This window comes from Lampetra planeri, chromosome 36, assembly GCF_965212315.1.
Source record: "Lampetra planeri chromosome 36, kcLamPlan1.2.h2, whole genome shotgun sequence".
NCBI lineage: Eukaryota > Metazoa > Chordata > Hyperoartia > Petromyzontiformes > Petromyzontidae > Lampetra > Lampetra planeri.
Window position 1 is genome coordinate 5183051 of NC_136142.1, and position 21389 is coordinate 5204439.

The 21389-nt window shown below is 41.7% G+C and overlaps 1 protein-coding gene across 2 annotated transcripts in view; it reads left to right on the forward strand.

Moving 5' to 3' along the window:
* The first annotated feature begins 11290 nt into the window (after positions 1-11290).
* The window catches only part of IFT140 (intraflagellar transport 140), a 50853-nt gene continuing 40754 nt past the window's right edge, over positions 11291-21389 (forward strand). The window contains exons 1-7 of one of the 2 annotated variants that reach the window (XM_078611393.1): positions 11291-11378; positions 13663-13826; positions 14761-14979; positions 15316-15437; positions 16040-16185; positions 17451-17626; positions 20921-21012. In XM_078611393.1, coding sequence (XP_078467519.1) covers positions 13686-13826; positions 14761-14979; positions 15316-15437; positions 16040-16185; positions 17451-17626; positions 20921-21012 — 896 coding nt within the window. In that variant the 5' untranslated portion in view covers positions 11291-11378; positions 13663-13685. Of the gene's footprint in view, positions 11804-13662; positions 13827-14760; positions 14980-15315; positions 15438-16039; positions 16186-17450; positions 17627-20920; positions 21013-21389 lie in introns of both variants that reach the window. The other variant, XM_078611394.1, reaches the window with a different exon arrangement.

The window sequence follows — 21389 nt, forward strand, 5'->3', positions numbered from 1 at the left end:
GTGCCAAGAGCTTAAAAAAGGGAGAAACTCGCCAGCTGCCAACTCAATTTTCAGAAGAAGAAAACGCAATGGGGGCCAACGTGTTTATCATCGTCTTGTGTCTCGCCGGGGCTCTGTTGACGCTGCACGGAGCATCGTGCGCGAATCTGTACGAAAAAGCCATGAAAGAACCCCTCGTTAGGGTGAGTCCCCATCGCCAACTCACGCAAGGTCGCCGACGTTTGTTGTTGTGTTTGGTTGCGGTGGTTGTTGCAGTGCTATAGTCGTTGCCCACGAGTTGTGAGAGGGCACCGATGTCCAACGTTTCCACGTGCTGTTGTTGGGGGAGTTCCTTAAGGAGGCGTCGTTCCATTTCAGCACGTCGAGGGGACACAATCGGACGGAGTGCCGAATCCAGCAACAACGTCTTCTCAGGCTCTACCTGGGGTTGCGTTCGGCATTATTTACGACGTTTCGCTCCGCGTGCTGGGAGCGCCGTCGCTCCGACCGAGCTCTTGAAGAAGCTTGCAGCACGTGGGGCGAAACGTCGGACCACGTGCCGTACAACACGCGGCACGACCCAGAGAGCCAGACAGCACTGCCGCGTACACCTGCGCTGTAGCACCTGTGAGTGCTTTCATATCGTTCACGTGATTTTATTCATTATTTTTCTCCTTCAGAAACATATGTTACGCACTTCGTGTATGCGAGAATAATCTGCACGCGAAAAGCCAAATTACTTGAAATTATTAGATAAAGTTACACATCATTGTGTCGCCGAGGATTAATCTTATTCATGAATGAAACGTTATCAATAGATTCGAGTATTTGTATTTGCCATTATGCTGAACGGACCCGGGAGATCCCCTTCACAATCCTGCACGACACAGAAGAGTGAAGTATGGTCAAACATCCCCCATTACCAACTCGATATGGGGAGGTTTTACATGCAGCAGTGTATCAGCTAGGGGCTATCATTATTATTAATTGTTAACATTAAATAATTCAGCTATGTTGCTGTTCTCACTCAAAATGTATTATACCGATTTCAGTTCGATACATTAATAATAACATGTTTGGAGGAGTGTTGAAAAAAAGGCTATTTATCACAAGACAAGATTGTTTATGAAGTTTAAAATCTAGAACACACATTGCTTGTCTATTTCACGTTTTAAGAAATACTGACAGCGACTGTTGCAGCAATTGGCAAAGGAAACCGATTTCATCTTAGTGTTGAAACTAATTATTCTAACAAGAGAATACAAAATAGAACAATTATAATTCAAATTTAATGTAATGTTGTACTTTTCTATGTGGGAAGTGGGGGGGGGGATACTGTCCGTGAAATATTGTGCACTTACAAATAGCATTGTAATTATCATTATTATCGAAATGCATGTTAAATGAAACTGTATTTTCCATACAATTTACACCTACAACACAACACTACGCAGCTTCACTTTGTCAGATGAACGCATGATAGTGTGTTTTTTAACAAGCTGGCTTTTGTGTTGCAGATTATGACGATTATAACAAACGGCTCTGAATGTCTAAACTGTTGCACGTACGTTGCCCGTGAAAGATTGCGAAGCCAGCACAGTGGGAACTTCTATTATCTGCTGCTTGAATGGTTTATGGGAATGCTACAGTGGGGCACTGGTTAGCACACTGGAGTTGCAATGCAGAGGTCACCGGTTCATCTCTTGGTGCATTCGTAGAAATAATGGTGCACCTTTCGTAAGTTTCTCTGTTCACCCATCAATAGAAAAGTTCGTCGATTTTCAGGTCATTGTATTTGGTGTGGTAAAGTGTGAGTACTCTCACTTCTTCCAAGATGTCTTGCGAGCGGTAGAAGAGTAGGCCACAAAGGCTTTGCACGACTCGTAGTGTGAGCAAGACATTGCAGGGCTGCACCTTTACCTTCTACTTAAATTATTTCGGCCTCACAAATGTTAGGTCGCATCTGTTGGATTATAACTATCGAGTACACACTCATGCTCAAAACATTTTCAAAGGAGCATCCATACTGGATGTTAGACATGGGAAAACATTAAAATCAGGTATTATTGTAAATTGAGTAAGAATCAGACACTTGGAAAATGTGTCCCGAGTGAAGAGGAAAACACACCAAGAGGGAATGTCTATAATGAGATTACACCATCTGAAATTCCCCTCAAATGAGTAAAACACATTAGTCATGACAAATAAATAACCTCTGTGCATTTCCATGATAAAATTGGTATGCACGCACAGTCCTACTATTATGTGTGCAAAATAGTGGGGGTTCCCCCCCACCCACACCCCCCCCCCCCCCTGGACACAACATATCAGCCGATGTCTCGTTGCCAAATGTTGTTCTTTCATCCAAGTCCATGCACACAATATCACCACATAAATCGGCGATGACGCAATATCCCAAAATGTTGACATCGTGTGGAATTGACAGCAGGCAAATGTTGGGAAGGGGTGGGAGGGGGTGGGGGGGTCACACAGGTCAGAGCACACGTTGTGCCGTCAACATATGCATGTGCAAATTCTCATGGGCTCCCCGTTTACACCGGGTTTTCTCATTGATGCTGAGAGGAAAGGCAGCCCCCCCCCCTCCAAAACGGGATGTTGTGTTGTCCTTCCCCCGCAACATCTCCGATTCGCACGGTTGGCTACGTAGGGTGCAAAAGAAGAAGTTGAACACATAGAGTACAAGGACAATTGCTCGAGTGTGTATCGACAATGCAGACTTGACAACAGTTATTGTCGTAGTTGGTAGCTGTTGTACTTCAAGAGCAAGCAAAAGGCAGGAAAAAAACTTTTAAAAAAGTCATTTTCATCCTGAGAATACCCTAAATTCGATTAGTTGACAGGCCTTCTAACAAAACCAAGGCCTAATATGCTTCAGGAAGGCCGATTGGCCAACAGTGTGCACAGAATTTTTGAATGGGCCAAAGAGTATATTTTAATTTTGTTTATAAACCTGACGAAATGAAGCATTAACAATGTATTTCCATGTTCTCTGTTGCTACTAAACGTTCAACAGCTCCACAGGTTTTAGCGCAAGTTCCTCATCCATATAACACTCGTGACATCTCCGTCGTGTGTGGATAACAATATTGAGTTTAAGACTGATGTAATTTTCTCTGTTTAAGGTCAAGGATAATTTCACAATATCCAAATGAGCAACAAAAACCATGCACAATGATGTTTAACGGATACAAAACAAGTTCACCCACGTTGTATATTTCGGAATGAAATACTCACAAATAATGTACATGTGCTTATATTGCCTTCCTAAATCCACTGTTGGATGCATCCCCTGCAGGTTATTTTTCATCTTACTCTACTTTAATCGAGCCACTGGGCGCAAGTTTCGAGAAGGCAGCACAACAATGAGTGTGCTGCACTGCCCTCTACTGCCCACCATAGAGTCCCAAAACAGCAGCCTATGACAACCTGCTCGTGCATCGTGGTCACTCATGTCGGCTATACCCAGGCTCAACTCTTTTTAAATCCTTTATATTAAGTGTGCTTGCGTGCTTGCGTGCTTGCTTGCTTGCTTACGACCGTGCAAATCTTTCGGTCGTTTTTTAACCCACTTCCCGTGATCCAATCGAGCTGACATTTTGCACACAGACTCGTTGTGCGTGACAATTAATTTTCGTGAAAAAAAATTTCCCAAATTTTACACTGTTTAGGGAAAAAAATTTAAATATTAAATTACCAATTGCTTAATGGTGGCAGGCAATCATCTGACCCATAGATGGCAGCCATCTCAAGCCAGAGGACGAGAGGACTCTAGCCGCCCCGATGCCACGCATGTAAAGGATTCATAGTGAAAAAGTTTGTTTTTACGGTTTAATTTTTTAAATCCTTTATATTAAGTTCGCTTGCTTGCTTAGGACCGTGCAAATCTTGCGGTCGTTTTTAACCCACTTTCCGTGATCCAATTGAGCTGACATTTTCCACACAGACTCGTTGTGCGTGACAATTAATGTTCGTGAAAAAATTTTCCAAAATTTTACACTTTTTAGGACAAAAATATTATATTTAATTACCAATTGCTTAATGGTGCAATGCAATCATCTGACCCATAGGTGGCAGCCATCTCAAGCCAGAGGACGAGAGGACTCTAGCCGCCACGCATATAAAGGATTTATAGTGAAAAACTTAGTTTTTACGGGTTAATTTTTTAACTCTCAAGTTGACGAAATCGGGCACTTTCTGGCTGAGTTGGTCATTGGCGTCCAAGAGTATAGACGTACATTATTTTGTTTATGGAATTGAAATAATAAAACTTGTGACGTTGTGAAATGTTGTTATCCAATTCTCCTTTGGGTGGGGTGAAAATGGCGCATGATGCAGCCGGCGATCCGAGTTCAATTCCCACCCACGACTAACATCAGTGGACACCCCCTTCGTCAATTACTGATGCGGGTGCATTTGGTATTAGCGCCTTTCTTATAGCGCAATGTGCCGTGTTGCACAGCGATAATTTCAGCAGTTCGCACACTGAAATGAACCTGGTAACCCGACAAATATTCTTCATTCGATTCCTGGCTACGGATAGCATGAGTCAGAACTGTTCCCGATCCTCGCATTCACTAATGAGGAATAACTCGTCAGGTGAAATATCATCAAACTCCCTATTGCTGCTGATACGGGCATGGGGAGGCCTTCATCTAACAATAGATGGGCAAAAGAGCTGTCAATTATTATTATTTACATATATATTACATATTACCATTTAACATTTCTCTTTCTGGTGAAGTGAAATTGTACGTCCTTATTTTCTGCAGGTTGGGCAATGGAGCTTTCCACTCACGCAGGTCATGCAGCTGTCTGGGATTATGGAAGAGGAAGAGCTTGATGACAATTCTCTGTCTACCCTCTGCCACCATTCTAAGTTGCCGCAGACGTTTCACCCTCTTTGTCAAAACTATCCACAAATGAGCAAATTTGTCTTCATCAAAATAAGAGGTGAAGAACTTGCCATTTTTCACGCTGTACACGCCTTCACGTGCCGTGTTTTTGGTACCTTATTCTGTGGATTTTAAGACGCTCTGGAAAGTAAGACTCGTCCCGAAAGCTGTGGCCGGTGTTAATAAGTTAGACAAATCTGGCCACACACACACGACTGGATTGTAAGACGAACCCAACATTTTAGTTATAAAATACAGTGGGGAAAGTGTCTTATCTGGGAGAGTATGACAAAAGCCCACCAGCTATCAGCCTTCGTCAATCCACTGCTGGATGAAGTTCTCCCCATTGCGTATCAGTCATGGGAGTTGTTAGACCAAGTTTCAGCATGCTGGTCAGTGTCAACAGAGCCGGCCCTAGACCTTTGGGGGCCCTAAGCAAAATTTGGTTGGAGGCCCCTTTGATGTATGATTTTTTTCACCCACGAGCTAGCAGTGACTCAAGGGGGCCCTCTGCTGGCCACGGGGCCCTTTGCAATTGCAAGGGTCGCTTAGTGGCTGGGCCGGCTCTGAGTGTCAAAGTGCATCTTAGAATCCAGATAATAGGGTACCACGTGTTGCCATCTCGAGTAGTAACACTGCACAACCGTCGACTAAAAATACTACTACTAACTACATGTGCAATTCTCGTTATTTTTAGAAGGCGTACATTTGCATCAATGTTGCTTCACACAATAAAGTTAATTGTGGCGAATTGAAGTAACAGGAAATACAATCTTTTAGTTTAAAATCAAATGTTGTTTGCGACAAACCTAACTCTTGTTCTGTACTAATTCTAAACGTCTAAGTGAACGTCAGTCATTTGACGTACAGTATATAAAAGATACTTTATTTATATCCAACGTCACCACATTGTGATTTTTGAAACACTGTGTGAATGTTCCGACGATATGGATCACGACAACGAACATTGCTAAGCAATCTGTGTCAACTTGTACCGTAATAGTTTGAGAATCGATGACACCTTCCTAAAGGTCAAGAAATATAATAACCCTGCCCATTATTTTAAACTTCCGCACCAGGAGTTTCGCATCAAACCAGCGAACTCTTGATTGCAAGTCCACTATGCTAACCATGACACCATATCAGCTCCTTCGTTCTTGAAGGTGGATCGAGATTTTAAAAAACCCGATGAAATAAACAAAGTTGAAAAACAGTCAATTTGGAGTGCTTTTGGACAACAAAATTCCACAATGAAAAGCAATATAACATTTGGTGGCTGATGAAATGTTGCAATGAGTGCATATTGAATGGTATGTGGACAATAGCATCAGTAGCCTGGGGACTGAGAAAGAAATTGGACCCAGAAAAAAAGCTCAAACGTTCACAAAGAAGCGTAGGAAAGACGAATGTTTGGAGTTACATTCAAAATACAGAAAGATGACCTTGTAGATCAGTTTAGAAATTGGCTGGGGACAATGCATTACGAGAACAGATGATGGCCGATGGTCCAGACTGGTTATGGAGAATATGCAATACCGTGCAGGATGGTGACAGCGTGGACAGGCCTTCATCCTGCAGTTGATAGACAATGGCTAGCGATGTAGAAATGCATATGCCGCGATATACGTTGCATATATACACACACACAGCATACTCAAACGGGAAGTTGGTTGCAATTACTGAAAATGTTGGTTCGTATTTAAGGGTCATAGACAGCCACTGTATATACTACATTGGTGTTAGTAAATTGCAAGGACACTTCCAGATATTGTCAGTCAGTAATTACTTTTTAAGGCGATGTTCCTAAATTAATAAATGTTCCATTGTGTCAGATTTTGTGTAAAATACTTGCCATAGTCTACATTGCTCAGAATCGCCGAAACAATGTAGTTCTCGTGTATTTTGGATGTTACTGCGTGTTGTTCAGCACGATGTCCGACGTTTCTGTGCAAGTGCTGGGGAGCTTCTTCAGGGACACAAAAAAACAAGTATCCATGTTATCCAGCACAATTAAAACAATGTTATCGGTGATGACACTTCGTAATTCACGAACTTGCTGGTAATTCGAGCAGATTAGAAAATCTTGTTGACAATTTTTTTAAAAAGTACTGTAATGTTGTTTTCATGTTTTCTCTCTCTTGTATTTTAAACAGATTTGACCTCCGATCCCTACTTTAGTATCTACTGCTTCCTGTGCCAGTCCTCCGCATGCCAGCCATGTTTCCCTAGCCGAGGAGGTGGGGAGTCCCTGTGAAGGCTCACACGGGCCTAAAACACAACGACTGTATTCCACACGTACTACATTACTCAAAAGGCACACCCTTTTTACTTGATTGTGAATTAGATACCCAATAAAAAAAATTAACAGAGAAACGGCACCTCTTTGTTAAGCAACATCCGTTTTATGCGAGTAAAACGTTTCATGTGCAGCCATGTTTATTACTTGCTCAAAATCACTGCTGGCAGAAGGGTCTCCCAATCACTTGTAGGTGGAATTCTAGAGATGGTATTCGATCTACTCTTCAACATTGGTCAGATATCTTTAAATGAGGTAGGCGTCCCCTACAATTTTTCCCACCACACACACCTGCCCGTTTGTCAACTGCTGTGCTGGGAGAATGAACCAGCGACCCATGGATTGCAAGTCCAGTGTACCATTATTGCACCACAGCAAGTGGAATTACATTGTTCAAAAAGCGAAACCATACAGCTTTGAGGGCAATGTACTCATTACTCTTTGGTTCTTTCGGTAAAGTCACGTAGGTATGAAATAAAATGCATTTATTTACTTTACCGAAAGAACCAAAGAGTATGGATCCCTGCGGTCACGAAAACTTCAAATCTAGAATGTACTCATTGTTGCCCTTGTTGGTCTTAGTCTGTGCACATTTGTAGTGCTATATCTGCAGTCCTTCAGATGCGATCATTTGAAACTCTTAGCTGCAAAAGAAAACGTTGCAGTGACATAAGTAATCAGACCTCCCATTGCTAGAGCGTGGGAGATAAGCCACCTGTGGAAGTGTGTCTGCAATGCGTGATCGTGTTTTCTCACACCAAAAAAAACATGCAATGCTACGTTTGTTATCCACGACTCATGAGCAATATATACAGTACAACCAAATAATTATCACATTTGATTAAAAAAAACTTTTTTTCACACCTCACGAGGCCGTCCTGTCAGATTTAAGAATGCAAACTCAATATTACTAAGTACCATAATAGTTGAATATCATACAAATTATTATTACTTCATCAGGTTGTACCAAGCCAGCAGCACCTGGAGGCTGAGAACAGGAAATTATCTCTAAATTTCTGGCAAGTTACTGAGACACATAAATGTGGTAACAGAAAGTGGCTCATAGGTCAGAGTAATCGAAGCAGTTTTAGTTATACGTAATTCGCGTAAGGAGCCGTTAAACATCATCTTCTCCCAATGCACCATCCAACATGGCCGGAATAACATCACAGGGTGGGTATAAGCCAGTCGATGATATAAGTGATGTTGACAACATTCTTAACAAATGTACCTTTTTTGTTATCAGTTATGGTCAACTCCACAGTAGTCATGTCCACACGCAATATTCCCCTTATTTAGTTGCCATTTCAAGGCATTTTATCATGAACAGAAGGTACATCATTGCTACAATGGTTGGAATACATTCTGCACTCTGATTACCTGGTCTTTTTCTCAGACAGGTGTTATGCATAGTCGATCCCTTTTTACCATCTCCTTGCTCATGTTTTACTCCATTTAGCAAAGTTTGCCTATTGAATTCAACTTCAGCTCATTGTCCTCCATAGCCATGATGCTAAATGGATGACACATGCTGATGGACGGACCAAGAGCGGATTACGCATAAAATTAAACGAGGTAGAGAAACGCAGATTGGTAAGGGCTTTGCCGACCGGTCATTTAGCAAAACTCCAAAATGTCTACAATGTAAAAATGAAACTCTGCAAAGATATCAAATGTAAAATAAATTTAACGCTATCATTTGTAAACACCACATGGCTTCAATATTGATATCCCTCCATTGGCTCCAAGCTATTTACCCTCACAATTTTCGATCCTCCACGGATTCTTCCGTGCCTCCATCTCTCCTCCAATCTCACCCATGCATGTGCCCTCCAACATTAGTGGCGTGTGACATGTGAATCGATTCTGGGCACCCCTGCAGCCTCAACAATCCACACCGAACAGCACGGTGAATTTATAGTCAAACAACTTCGGTGACCGATACGATCTGGGGAGGACTTACTCAGTGGATGTTGACAAATGACTGAACTTTAATTGACAAAAACACCTGGCTCTTAGTCACTCATTTTTGCTATGGCTCAATGTGGTTGAGTCGCAATTGTATCGATTAAACTTTGAATGTATTGCTCCCTGCAATGACCACCTGAATATTATGTCTTATGGAAGCCTTTATACTGGTAGGAACCTCCTGGTTCCACCAGCCCACAGGGGATTATTGTGTCCGTCTGTCGTGCAGGGAGGGGCTGGGTGGGGAGGGAGGGGCTGGGTGGGGCTGGGTGGGGAGGGGAGGGTGGGGTGGGGCTGGGTGGGGAGGGTAGGGTGGGGCTGGGTGGAAAGGGGCTGGGTAGGGAGGGGCGGGTCACCCCGTGGTGCCCTGATAAAACTCAACGTTTAACCTACTCATGCCGGCTTGTGCCCGCCCTCACAGTCGGGCATATTTGCGAAATACACCACGCCGCTGTTGACCCTGGCCATTGACCGAGCAACCCAACGTTCCTACCAGCTCCCTCCGCAGGAATGTGTTCCAATGTCTAATTATGATGATTTACACGCTGGTGCGTTGCCTGGTGGTTTAGAACTGGCATTGCACATACTGTAATGAGTTGTGGCCCCCTCTGGCGGACAAACTCTAGAAATGACAATACATCTGTTGCCATTGACGTTACCGGTACCTTTCGAGTGATTAACACCTCACCTTGCGGCAAGTGATCCACTCAATTGAACTTGAATTGTTGCACATATGACGGTGTAAAGTAGTATAGTTTTACATTTACACGGAGGCTGATATATAAACCTCCCAGAGACAGGAGACGTCCAGATTTTGTTTTAACCGGGCCCTACAAACATTTTTCTATGTATTTTGTCCGGTAAATATAAATAAAATACCAACATTCAGGATCTAAACGGGGGGGGGGGGGTGGGGGAGATTAATCGCCCCCACCCCCTCTCCTCTTGGATCTACCACTAAATGTGAAGCAATTGAAATGTGCTATCTGTACATTTAGGGGTTGCCAGCTGTCTGAAGGGCCAGAAAGGATGAACAAATAAATGAGGAATAATAATCATGCATACGCATGGGTTCTGTAGCGCATTCAAAACATGTTTGGCCAGCAAAGTGTGTTTTTCTTTAAATACGTACATACAGCCTGCCATAGACAAATGGATCACAAACACGGACGTTATCTTTCGCCAGGTTTTGGCCAATTATTTGATAAATGTGGTGGGATTTGTACAGGGTATATCTCTGTATATAACAGCAGACACGTTAAATTTTGATTTAAAGCTTTCGTGACTGCAGGGATTCATATTCTTGGTTCTTTCGGTAAAGTCACGAAGAAGGAAAATAAAAAAATTAAAAAAAAATTATTTTATGATTTTAAATATTTTATTTTATTATTATTTCCCTTCTACGTGACTTTAGCGAAAGAACCAAGAATATAGCAAACACGTTAACAATACGCGTGCAATTATACTGGATCATCTCTCTATGACAGTCTTCGTGATGCCGATCTCTGTATATAAACCGAAAAAACTCGTTTGGAGACGTTTATAAAAATGAAAAAGGAACTGAAAAGTTCGCATTTAAAGAATGTATTCGAGATACTGCACTTGGAATTCATTGGAGATAGAGGGACACACGGAGTAGATAAAGGTAGGTCAATAACATGATTTAGTTCAAACGTATTCTTGGTTCTTTCGGTAAAGTCACGTAGAAGGGAAATAATAAAATAATAAAAATATAAAACAACACATTTTTTTACGTATTATTTCCCTTCTACGTGACTTTACCGAAAGAACCAGGAATATGAATCCCTGCAGTCACGAAAGTTTTAAATCAAAATTTAGTTCAAACGGTGAAGAAACCTCGCGAACAGAGTCCTTTCGGCAATTTCCGTAACCATCATCGAAACCTCCCTCGCCGAGGCCGTTCGGCAATTTCCGTAACCATCATCGAAACCTCCCTAGCCGAGGCCGTTCGGAAATTTCCGTAACCATCATCGAAACCTTCCTAGCCGAGGCCGTTCGGCAATTTCCGTAACCATCGAAACCTCCCTAGCCGAGGCCGTTCGGCAATTTCCGTAACCATCATCGAAACCTCCCTCGCCGAGGCCGTTCGGCAAATTCCGTAACCATCATCGAAACCTCCTGAGCCGAAGCCGTTCGGCAATTTACGTAAAACGCTCGGGTGCCGTTACCACGGCAACCGCCACCGGCGTACAACGCGCAGAGTGAGTGCGGGACGCTGCCACACAAGTTCCCTTTCTTCATTTAAACACGAATTGTTAAGATGCAAGTGTGTGAAGAAGATGGGGGAGGCTCGGTTGTGCTTATTCTCTTTTATGTATTTGACGTGGCGCGACGTAAGAGATTGAGCTGCATATGAACGCGGTTCGCTGTTTGCGGCCTGCGCTATAGGCTTCAGCGTAGCCTTGAAGCCAAATTAAATGTTACGTAGATTAGACTTAAAACAACACGCATTGTTCTATTTAATGTAGCGTCTAAATAGCAAACCGCGTCTTGAAAATTGTCCGCAACAAATGCATTTGATGGGCTTCACGGTAGTGTATTTGTTGCGTTGTGCAGGGCGCCTGTGTGTATAGAGCTGGCTACAATCACATCGCTCGGAAGCAAAGTAGACATTTAACCTGGATAGGTGAGGCGATCATCTCGCACAATGCATGTTATAGACGGCTACGGGGGGGCTACGTTGTGGGCAAGCAAAGGGCAGTCAAGCAACATTCATTGTTGTACTGTACTGTTGTTAATTGTTTTTTTTACCCTATTATCTGGCAACAAAACTGACACCTTTCTTACAAGGAGACATTTGCATTGACCAGAATACCTGCGGTCGCAATGCAAACAACAGAAGAAAATCTGTCTCGGGTGTGGACCAATCAATATTAAGACCAGTGCATACATTATCAGAGTTGTGTTTTTGCATACATTATCAGAGTTGTGTTTTTTTTGTTTGCATTCCGACCGCAGGTATTGTGGTCAATGCAAACATGACTCCTTGTAAAAAAAGGTGTCAGTTTTGTTGGGAGATAAAAGGGTAAAAAAAAACAATTATCATATTTTGCTACTGGCAAAGGAGGTTCCAATGGTGTACTGTTGTTATCCACGTATTTGCTACACACCCCCATTCACAAACTCACCCTGACCGGCGCGGTCAAAAGTATCTTTAAATAACGCGACCCGCATTGTGTACGTTTGAATGTCCTCATCCACCAGTGGATAAATCGTGGCTAATGATACCTGACGTATGCTCTAGTAGTGTAACTGAAAAATCAAAGAGTATGACTTGAATATTCTTGGTTCTTTCTGTAAAGTCACGTAGAAGGGAAATAATAAAATAATAAATATTGCTTTTTTTAGAAGAGAAATGAAAATATTAATTTATTTCCTTCTGCGTGACTTTACCGAAAGAACCAATAATATGAATCCCTGCAGTCACGAAAGCTTTAAATCAAAAGTATAAGTTTCATTTATCAAGTAAGTTTTAACATTTCAGTATGAGGGTCCAGTGTTGGTATTTAACGTGTGAAAAAATCAATGTAGCTAGAGAAAATACCACCCCGTCTACCATTTGCTGTAGTGGAGTCTCCGAATAGCTACAAATGCCAGTGGATGGAAGCCCCGTGCACAATGTTACGTAACCATGCCTGGCTATATGTATTATTCATCTCGGTGTGTTTTTTTAAGTCATTTATTTTCACTTACAAGCGAGAAACGCATTTTGTGAATAGCCCAGTAGTGTCTACCCAGGTTAAACATTGTATGCACACATTTAAGCAAACCACAAATGGACCTCTGTTCACAACGTCACATGATTGGAGCCTTTCACTGGGAAAAGTGAACTTGCCATGGGAGAGAAAAAAACTGTGGGTACTGGCAGGAGAGAAAGGTAGACTTTTTGAAATGTTTTAAGAAACTTGGTAAGATTACTCCAGTATAATGCCCTGCATGGAGTTAATAGACCAATTCCTGCAGGCAACTTCTGTTGAAAATTTGCACAGCATTGCTCTGCAATTTTAACTTGATGGCAAGGCCCTTATGATATAATTCAGTAATCCACGTTTGTTTCCAAATCCCAAATAAAACCAAAAATAATCATTCCAAGCTTGTTAATTCTTGTTTTGTGGCCTACGTTTGCTACACAATGGTTTTATTTAAATGTGCACGCATCCCTGTTAAAATTTAAGAGAGCAATATTAATCATGGTGGGCCCTCTTGCCAGACAAGTTATAATTCACGCAACAACCCTCAATGTTGTAAATCATTAAATCTGATATAGCCCCAGACCATCAAAAACCACATGCTTAATTGGAAGTAACGTAATTGCACCCTGAAATCTAAGTAAATGTACAGATTGAAGGAAGGTTGAACAAAAAGCGGAGCGAAAAATAAGACTTGCGTACGCGAGTGTGTGTGCAGGTTTTGTGGGCGACTTGTTTTGCTATGGAGTTGAGAGTTGTAATGAGCCGAAAGTAATTGTTCTCATTTTATTCGCAGCATACGAATGATAGTTTTTCTCCATGGCGGTATATTTTGATCAAAAGATCAAGCTTCATGATGAGACACAAACGCCATCTCAGATATCTTGGCACAACATCAATCCGCTGCTAGCTGTTACGTCTGTTGGCAATGGAGGAAGCGTAGCGGTTTTTACCCAAGAGGTATGTTTATTTCGCATACTATAAATGTAATGCATTGCTCTTTTGCAAATACGTTTGTTAAGTTTATAAAATATTATCAAGGGCACGTTTCTATTAAGCCAAACAGGATAAGAATGTTCTTCTTGGTTCTTTTGGTAAAGTCACGTAGAAGGGAAGTAATAAAATAATAAAAATAAAACACAAATACTTCCCTTCTACGTGAATTTACCGAAAGAACCAAGAAGATGAATCCCTGCAGTCACGAAAGCTTTAAATCGAAAGATAAGAATGTTCTTTGGTTATTTCGGTAAAGTCACGTAGATAGAAAAAATAAAAACTGACGTTACGATCACAACACAAGCGATTGATACGTAGTTTTTATTTTATTTACTTTTATTTTTTCTATCTACGTGACTTTACCGAAAGAACCAAAGAATATGAATTCCTGCAGTCATGAAAGTTTGAATTCAAAAAGGATAAGAATGCTGTCAAATGAGTACATCTGATTTTTAAATGTCTCTAATGTGCGATAACGTGAATAGAGTGGTTTTATTTGCCTACTAATAAGAGTTATGACAAAAGCATGAGGAATATAAATGTAACAGTCTGCATTCCGTGATGTACAAAATTATGGATCCGAATGCAGGTGTTAAAATAATCGCAGATACATTTACAGCTTGCATTTCTCTTCTGCATTTGCTTTTTCATTTAGTGTTGCTCACATTTAGTGTTGTTGCTCACGTCATTGACTCGAGTACCACTACAATGTCTCGTTCTTTTGTTCTAATTACATTGCTCAGACTTTAATGAAGTCAAGACAGATACAAACTATCTTATAAAGCGATATGTTGTGAGACTTTGCGAGTACCTTCCTTATAATGTTTAAAGTGCAAGCCTGTTGTTTCCACTACCACTAAACAATCGTGCTGTTTGACCGATTTCCTTTCACGTTCAGGGAGAGTGCTCAGGAGATGTTATTTCACGAGCCTTTTTGCCGACGGCTTTGGCCTGGCACCCAAGTCGACCGCTGCTTGCTGTGGGTTGGGAGACTGGAGAGGTCTTTGTGTATCACGAGCTCGACAAAGAAACGCAAAAGGCTCAAGCACTGCACAGTGCCGACATCGCCCTGCTGCAATGGAGCAGCAATGGAACTCGCCTGATTTCTGCAGACAGGGTAATGTGGCAACACCTTTTCGGGTTAAAAATGAAGTACATTCACACGGTTGTAATTACTGTATTGCTTTGACTTATAGTTGTCCTTACATTGGCTTCATTACTAGAGTTTGGTGATGTGTACTTGAAATAGATCATGAATATGGATGCATTTAACCCAAAAAAAGGTGACTACTAGATCTATATACCAAATATATAGATTTTTTATATTGGATAATACTGTTTGAAATAACATCTACACATTTGGCTTATGGCTATCAATTTACAATGAAAAAGATACCGTCTTGTAATGTGTAGTTACAGCAACAGTAACATCGTTTTACTTATTTTTTAACAGGATGGACTTGTCATTTGTTGGAGAGTCGACCAGCGAGGGAAATTTCATGGAAATATTTTTTTCAAGCTCGAGTTGGAAAAGGCTCTCTCGCATTGTGTTTTCAGGCCAGGGAAATCTGAAGAGTAAGTATTATGGTGCATGTTTCACCACATTGTTTGATTGAATTAAACGGGGTTCTTTTCACAGGGGGGGAGGATTAAAAATTTAATTTATTCAGACAAGATAGCACAATGTATATTTTGTAAAATGGAGAGTTACTTATGTCAACTGCGACAAACGTTTTCCGATTGTGAAGCTGAAAATAAACATTCGAAATTTGCAAAACATACGCAAAAGTTGTTTTAACTTTTAAAAATGTCCTGGTAAAAGTTACCACCAATCTGAAATGCACTCTGAGAAGCGGTTGTGTATTTCACATTTTAAATGTTTTCGTACAGTATTAGCAACTGAAATGAGGCAAGTTAATTATTTGGGAAACTATATCACAAGATAATCAATCACGACAGATAACAAAATGTCTGAGTATTTGACTTAATAAATTGGCTCAGTCATCTATTTGTGGTTATGTAGTGGTTATCCTGTGCTAAAACTGCCCCCAGATCCACAAAAACGAATGTGGAATTTTTTGTCCCCACATCGGGGGCGACAAGCAGAGATAATCACCGCCTCATGTCTATTCGAGAAGGATGACAGACCTGTTTGACTGATGTGCCCGTTTTGCCAGTGACTTGGCTCGGTTTGCTCGAGCAGCTGTAAACGGCGATGAAAGTGCCTTGGACATGTTCAACTGGAATAAGTCAAACAAGCCTGGATCAGCCGCGTCGATCAACTCTCAAGAAGGAATTGCGTTTTTTCTCAGTTCAGCTGATGGTAATATAAAACACTATGTAAAACCCAATCCCTCTCCGCCACCAGGGGGCAGTTCTGTCTTACATATGTTGTAGCGCAATTCACGACTCCGAGGCAGGTTGCTGTTAGGGGCTCACGCCACGTTTTTTAAGGGCTTACGCCAGGTTTGTTAAGAGCTTACGCCGAACCAAAAACCCCCCTAGCCGATAACTCCCCAGGGGACAGGGGACTGGGATCCCTACACCCCGGCTAGCTCGGCTCTCCTCCCTACCCTGGCCTGGGACCACCCCCAACCTCGGCTGGTCGGGAGGAGTAGCCTCCCCTAGCCTCGTGTGAGGATCAACTACCTGAGTCCCCACTCCTACACCCCTGACGACCCCCGGTTACATCCCGGGTCCCCCTTTAAATACCCCCCTAGGGGCATGACGTCACCATCCCCCACGGCCCGCCTGACGTCACGTTCTGCGACGCCACTCTCTCCGAGGGCGAGCGTGACGTGATGTCACCCACTACACCTCTACACACATACACGTGGAATTTGGGAATCTCCATGTTTTTCTGTTCCAGACTCCTGTTTTTCTGTTAAACATCTGCTTAATACTCCAACTTACATTACAGCAATGTACTCATGTAGTTTGTGACATAAGAGCTATTGAAGAGATTTGCAATATATTCAAGCTAAAGTTTCCCTTAAAAAAGGAGACTGCTAGATGAAAACTACACTTCTCAACAAAAATTTGAAACATTTAAAAATCTTAACAGTACAGATTAGGTAAAAAAAATTGGCAACTTTAAACTATGTCAGCATTATAAACAGGCATCAAGTATAAAGAGGTCATCATGAACATTGCTGATCTCCCCACACCAACTTCTGCCAGATCAGGCATCAGCTATTGCACCGTTTAAGGGTAATGATACTATCTCTGTAGTCTGCGAATACAAGCCACCCAACCATCTCCAAAAAGTAACTTTCAGGACCACTACTAATACAGCATTATGCAAAAAGCAGCTCACACTATATGGTTTCAAGAGCCTTAACCATACTCTCAAGGTGTACAGTTATTAACTTGTGGTTGATTGGTTGATGATTAGCACAATGTATTTCAGCAACAGATATTACATTTACTACAATTGAAATTCGTATATGGAGCAAGTGCCTTTCATGTATTCCTGGGATGTTTAAATTTAAGTGAATAATTTGGGGTGGGGGGGGTTCACACTCGTTTTTAAACACATGCTTAATTTAATTTGAGATGACTGCTATGCGTTCGTGTCACTGTGTACAGGTTTGGTGTATTACATCGATGACAGTGGAAATCACTCCCAAGTGTTATCATGCGATGGCCCGATAAGAAAAATGATGTTTGCAGAGGGAAAGGATGTACTGGTTATTATTACAGAATCACTTGTTCTTTCCCAGTACTGCGTGAACTCTGATGGTTCTGTCCAAGAAATAATGAAGGTAAGACTTTGAAAAATTGAACAGGGCATATGTACACGTGCAAGTTTATCATACCTCCGATCAGCACGGTGGGCTTCGTATGGTGCGAAAGAAGTTAAACACGTGACATTCGTATGGAACAATTTTCCTGCCAATTTATAAGTTGTCTGTAGCTTACCTTAGATTGGCTTGTTGAGTCTGAGGCTTCCACAGCAAGCAGAATATTGCGAACGTTTGGGTTTTAAAGTGCCTTAGAGTTCTCTATCACAAGTTACTGAATAAACACAGCAGTCACTTTGTTTATTGGCCTGACCAAACTTTGTATTAACTTCCAATATCTCCTTACATACACACTATGGACTTTACACAAGTATATTGGGCAGCTTGCATCAGCTTCAGCAATCTTTTTCAGCTCGTTCCACCTCCGCAAACTCAAAACAGTTTAATCAAACTACCATTGTACTTTCAATGGAGCTTCTGGGTGTCATGCAATTGATAGCTGTGGAATGGGGCTGGCATGTGCACAAACATCCAATTAAGAGCAAGCACGTCAAACGTCAATAATGTTATACATCTGGAAACCAAGTTGTTAATACGAGTTAATCCAGCGGAAGCATTGTTCACCTGCCAGTTAGGTCATCCTCGTTTGGCAATCATAGGGTATCTCATCTGTATTAAAGTTGGTGACCCCATGCCACTGTAATGGTGACGAGTTGGAAGGTTTCCCCTAACCCTCAGGGGTCTGAGGAATATCCACTGAAATGGGAATTCTATCAACTTTGAGAGTGTCATTTTTATCTTTAAACTGAATAAATAACATTTGTTTGCCTTATTCTTTCACAATGACAATTTAAATTTGAGCAATCGAAGTATGCCCCCACTTGTCTGTATGGATGTATTTTGTACCATACCTAGCCAACCATGCTAATCGGAGGTGCGGAACATGGATTAGGAGTTATGAGCCATAATTAAAATTAGCATGCGGTGAATGATGAGATAAACTGTCACGTATCCAAACTGCAAGGCTTTGCTCATTGTTCCTGAGATTTCCATGGGGTGGTTATTATTCATCGTGTTTCCACAGCTCAACTGGTACAGTCAAGATACAGGGTGGTCCAGATGTGTTGTTGCCCCCAATTAATTTGCCGCTAACATATTTATCCTGTGCATATTCATTAGTGTTTTAAATACACCTTGTAAAAATATAAAGTTTTAGAGAATTAAATGTGGGTCACAAGACATCTGGACCACCACTGTTGAGTGATGCTAAATTATCTCTTAGAAAATGCTTTAACAATCCAACTTACATTTATACTGGTAGGAACCTCCTGGTTACACCAGCCCACAGGGGATTTTTATGTCCGTCCGTCCATCGTGCAGGGAGGGGCTGGGTGGGGAGGGAGGGGCTGGGTGGGGAGGGAGGGGCTGGGTGGGGAGGGTGGGGAGGGGTTGGGTGGGGAGGGTGGGAAGGGGCTGGGTGGGGAGGGTGGGGCTGGGTGGGGCTGGGTAGGGAGGGGCTGGGTAGGGAGGGGCTGGTCACCCCGTGGTGCCCTGATAAAACTCAACGTTTAACCTACTCACGCCGGCTTGTGCCCGCCCTCACAGTCGAGCATATTTGCGGAATACACCACGCCGCCGTAGACCCTGGCCATTGACCGAGCAACCCAACGTTCCTACCAGCTCCCTCCGCAGGAATGTGTTAATGTAACAAACGTGTCGGAGCCAAACAATTATATTGGAAAAGCAGGAGGTAACAGAAGGAACAAGAAAAGAGAGAAAGGAAATAATGGAGTACGAAGAACACGAATAGCAATGTATTGAAGAGAGACTGGAAATCAGAGAGGGCACCAGATGGAGCTACCTTGGGAGGGAGATACAGAGGGGTGGGGGCGTAGTGGCTAAAAGAGCAGCGTATATCCGTGACTCTTGTGCTATTTCGCAGTACAATCCAAGGTCTTGTGGGACTGTTGTACCTTGTCTCCGGTATTAATTTGGATGGAAAATATTGCTCAGCCATCCTTCATTGCAGAGATATGAGGCTGACAGTTATATGTTTTTGGTTCTGAAGGAAACACTAGCGCACTGAGGTTTGTGACCTGAAACTCATGTAAGTCAACAGCAATTGTGTGTGGCATTCAGAAGTTACCACAATAAAGACAATTAGAGACGTCAAATTAGAGACGACATTGTAGAGTTCTAATTACTTTTTATACTGACCCGAATGTTGAAAATAAACACGTTTTGTCTTGGATATTCCACTAAACCCTAATAATCCTAGCTATAATGTTGTGCAAGTGCTTGTTACCATCGGAATATAATTATCATTTAATGAATAATGTGTGCATTAATATATATTTTGTATACAAGTGAAGCAGAAATTGTAATAAATACACCTCGGGAATACTGTTTATACAAAGAACTGTGTTTGGACATTCCATTAATTATTTTATTTACACGTGGTTTAAATCATTTTAATTAGCTTGTGGCAGGCATCTCCCATTCACTGGCCCAGCTCGCATATATCACCATTTCATGTTGCCATCTGATTTGATTTAGGCATGATGTGCAGGTTGTGTGCTCTTCAATAATTAACGAGGAGGCAAATCTATGAATTGTTCATGATAGGGCCACTTGGAATTGTTTTTGGGTCACTTGACGTACAATTTGGAAGGTCTGGTAAAAGGGAATACCTTTAATTTACAGTGAAACTACAAATATAATCGAAGACAACGATACACCTGTGGGAGACTAATAATACCCCGATTCACGTCCCTCCCTTTTACGTCGTTTGGCAAATACATCGTCACTTTATTAACACCACTACCTGATTTGCGCCACCACAGCCCTCACTTAAGTCACTGAGAGCATCATCCGTCCTTTCTTGTATCCGTCGCCTCAACCTTCGCCTCCGCCTACCGTGAAAATTGTTTTTCTTCACGTCGTTTTGATACTTGTCATCGTACCTTTCAGGAACGCATCCCCCAACGTAAGCTGGGCTATTACAGTATTATTGAAGATAAAAAATGGAGCAAGTGTCTTGAGGTGTTGTGATTGTTTATGCGTTTTAGGGTGATAAGCTTCATTTGGCTCCGTTTGCTCATAAAAAATAGAACAAGTCTCTATTGTATCTCTACAACAATCACTTTCACATGCCAGAAAGTTAAACCACTAGCATAATGGAAAGTTTATTTTCTCTCAAATAGCCTATTAATATTTTACAGCTGTCTCTGTCTAAATATTTAAAGAAAATGTATTTTGTGTGAATAAATGATGCGAATGCTTTTATTCATTAAAACATTTATTTGTTTTTTGTAGGTGAAGTTAAGTGGGAAAGCTGGGCATTCAGCTGACATAGTTTGGGCAGACCATGGATTGCTCGTTACAGCAACTGGAGAAATTGTCATAAGGTATACTCAATATACTACACATGTTGGATTTTTCACATGAATATTGCATCATACATGTACACATGCATTACATATATAATATTAAACACATGCAGGTAATACATATTCATGCAACTTAAAATACAAACATAAGGGAGCATCCGTGTAACAAAGAAACTCAAATAAATACACAAACGTCTGGTAATTGGCAGCCAAAGTAACATTGACCTTGTAAACTGGTGTGCTATCCTGGAGAAACAACATACCATGTCTCAGCTTTTCTCATCTTTAATGTAATTTCATTGTACGAGTTTGCAAAAAGGTCGGTATGGTTCCATATGCATCGCAGATGTCTGAAGCTATCCCTTTGTGAGCAGTCATTGTAAAAGCGTAAATTA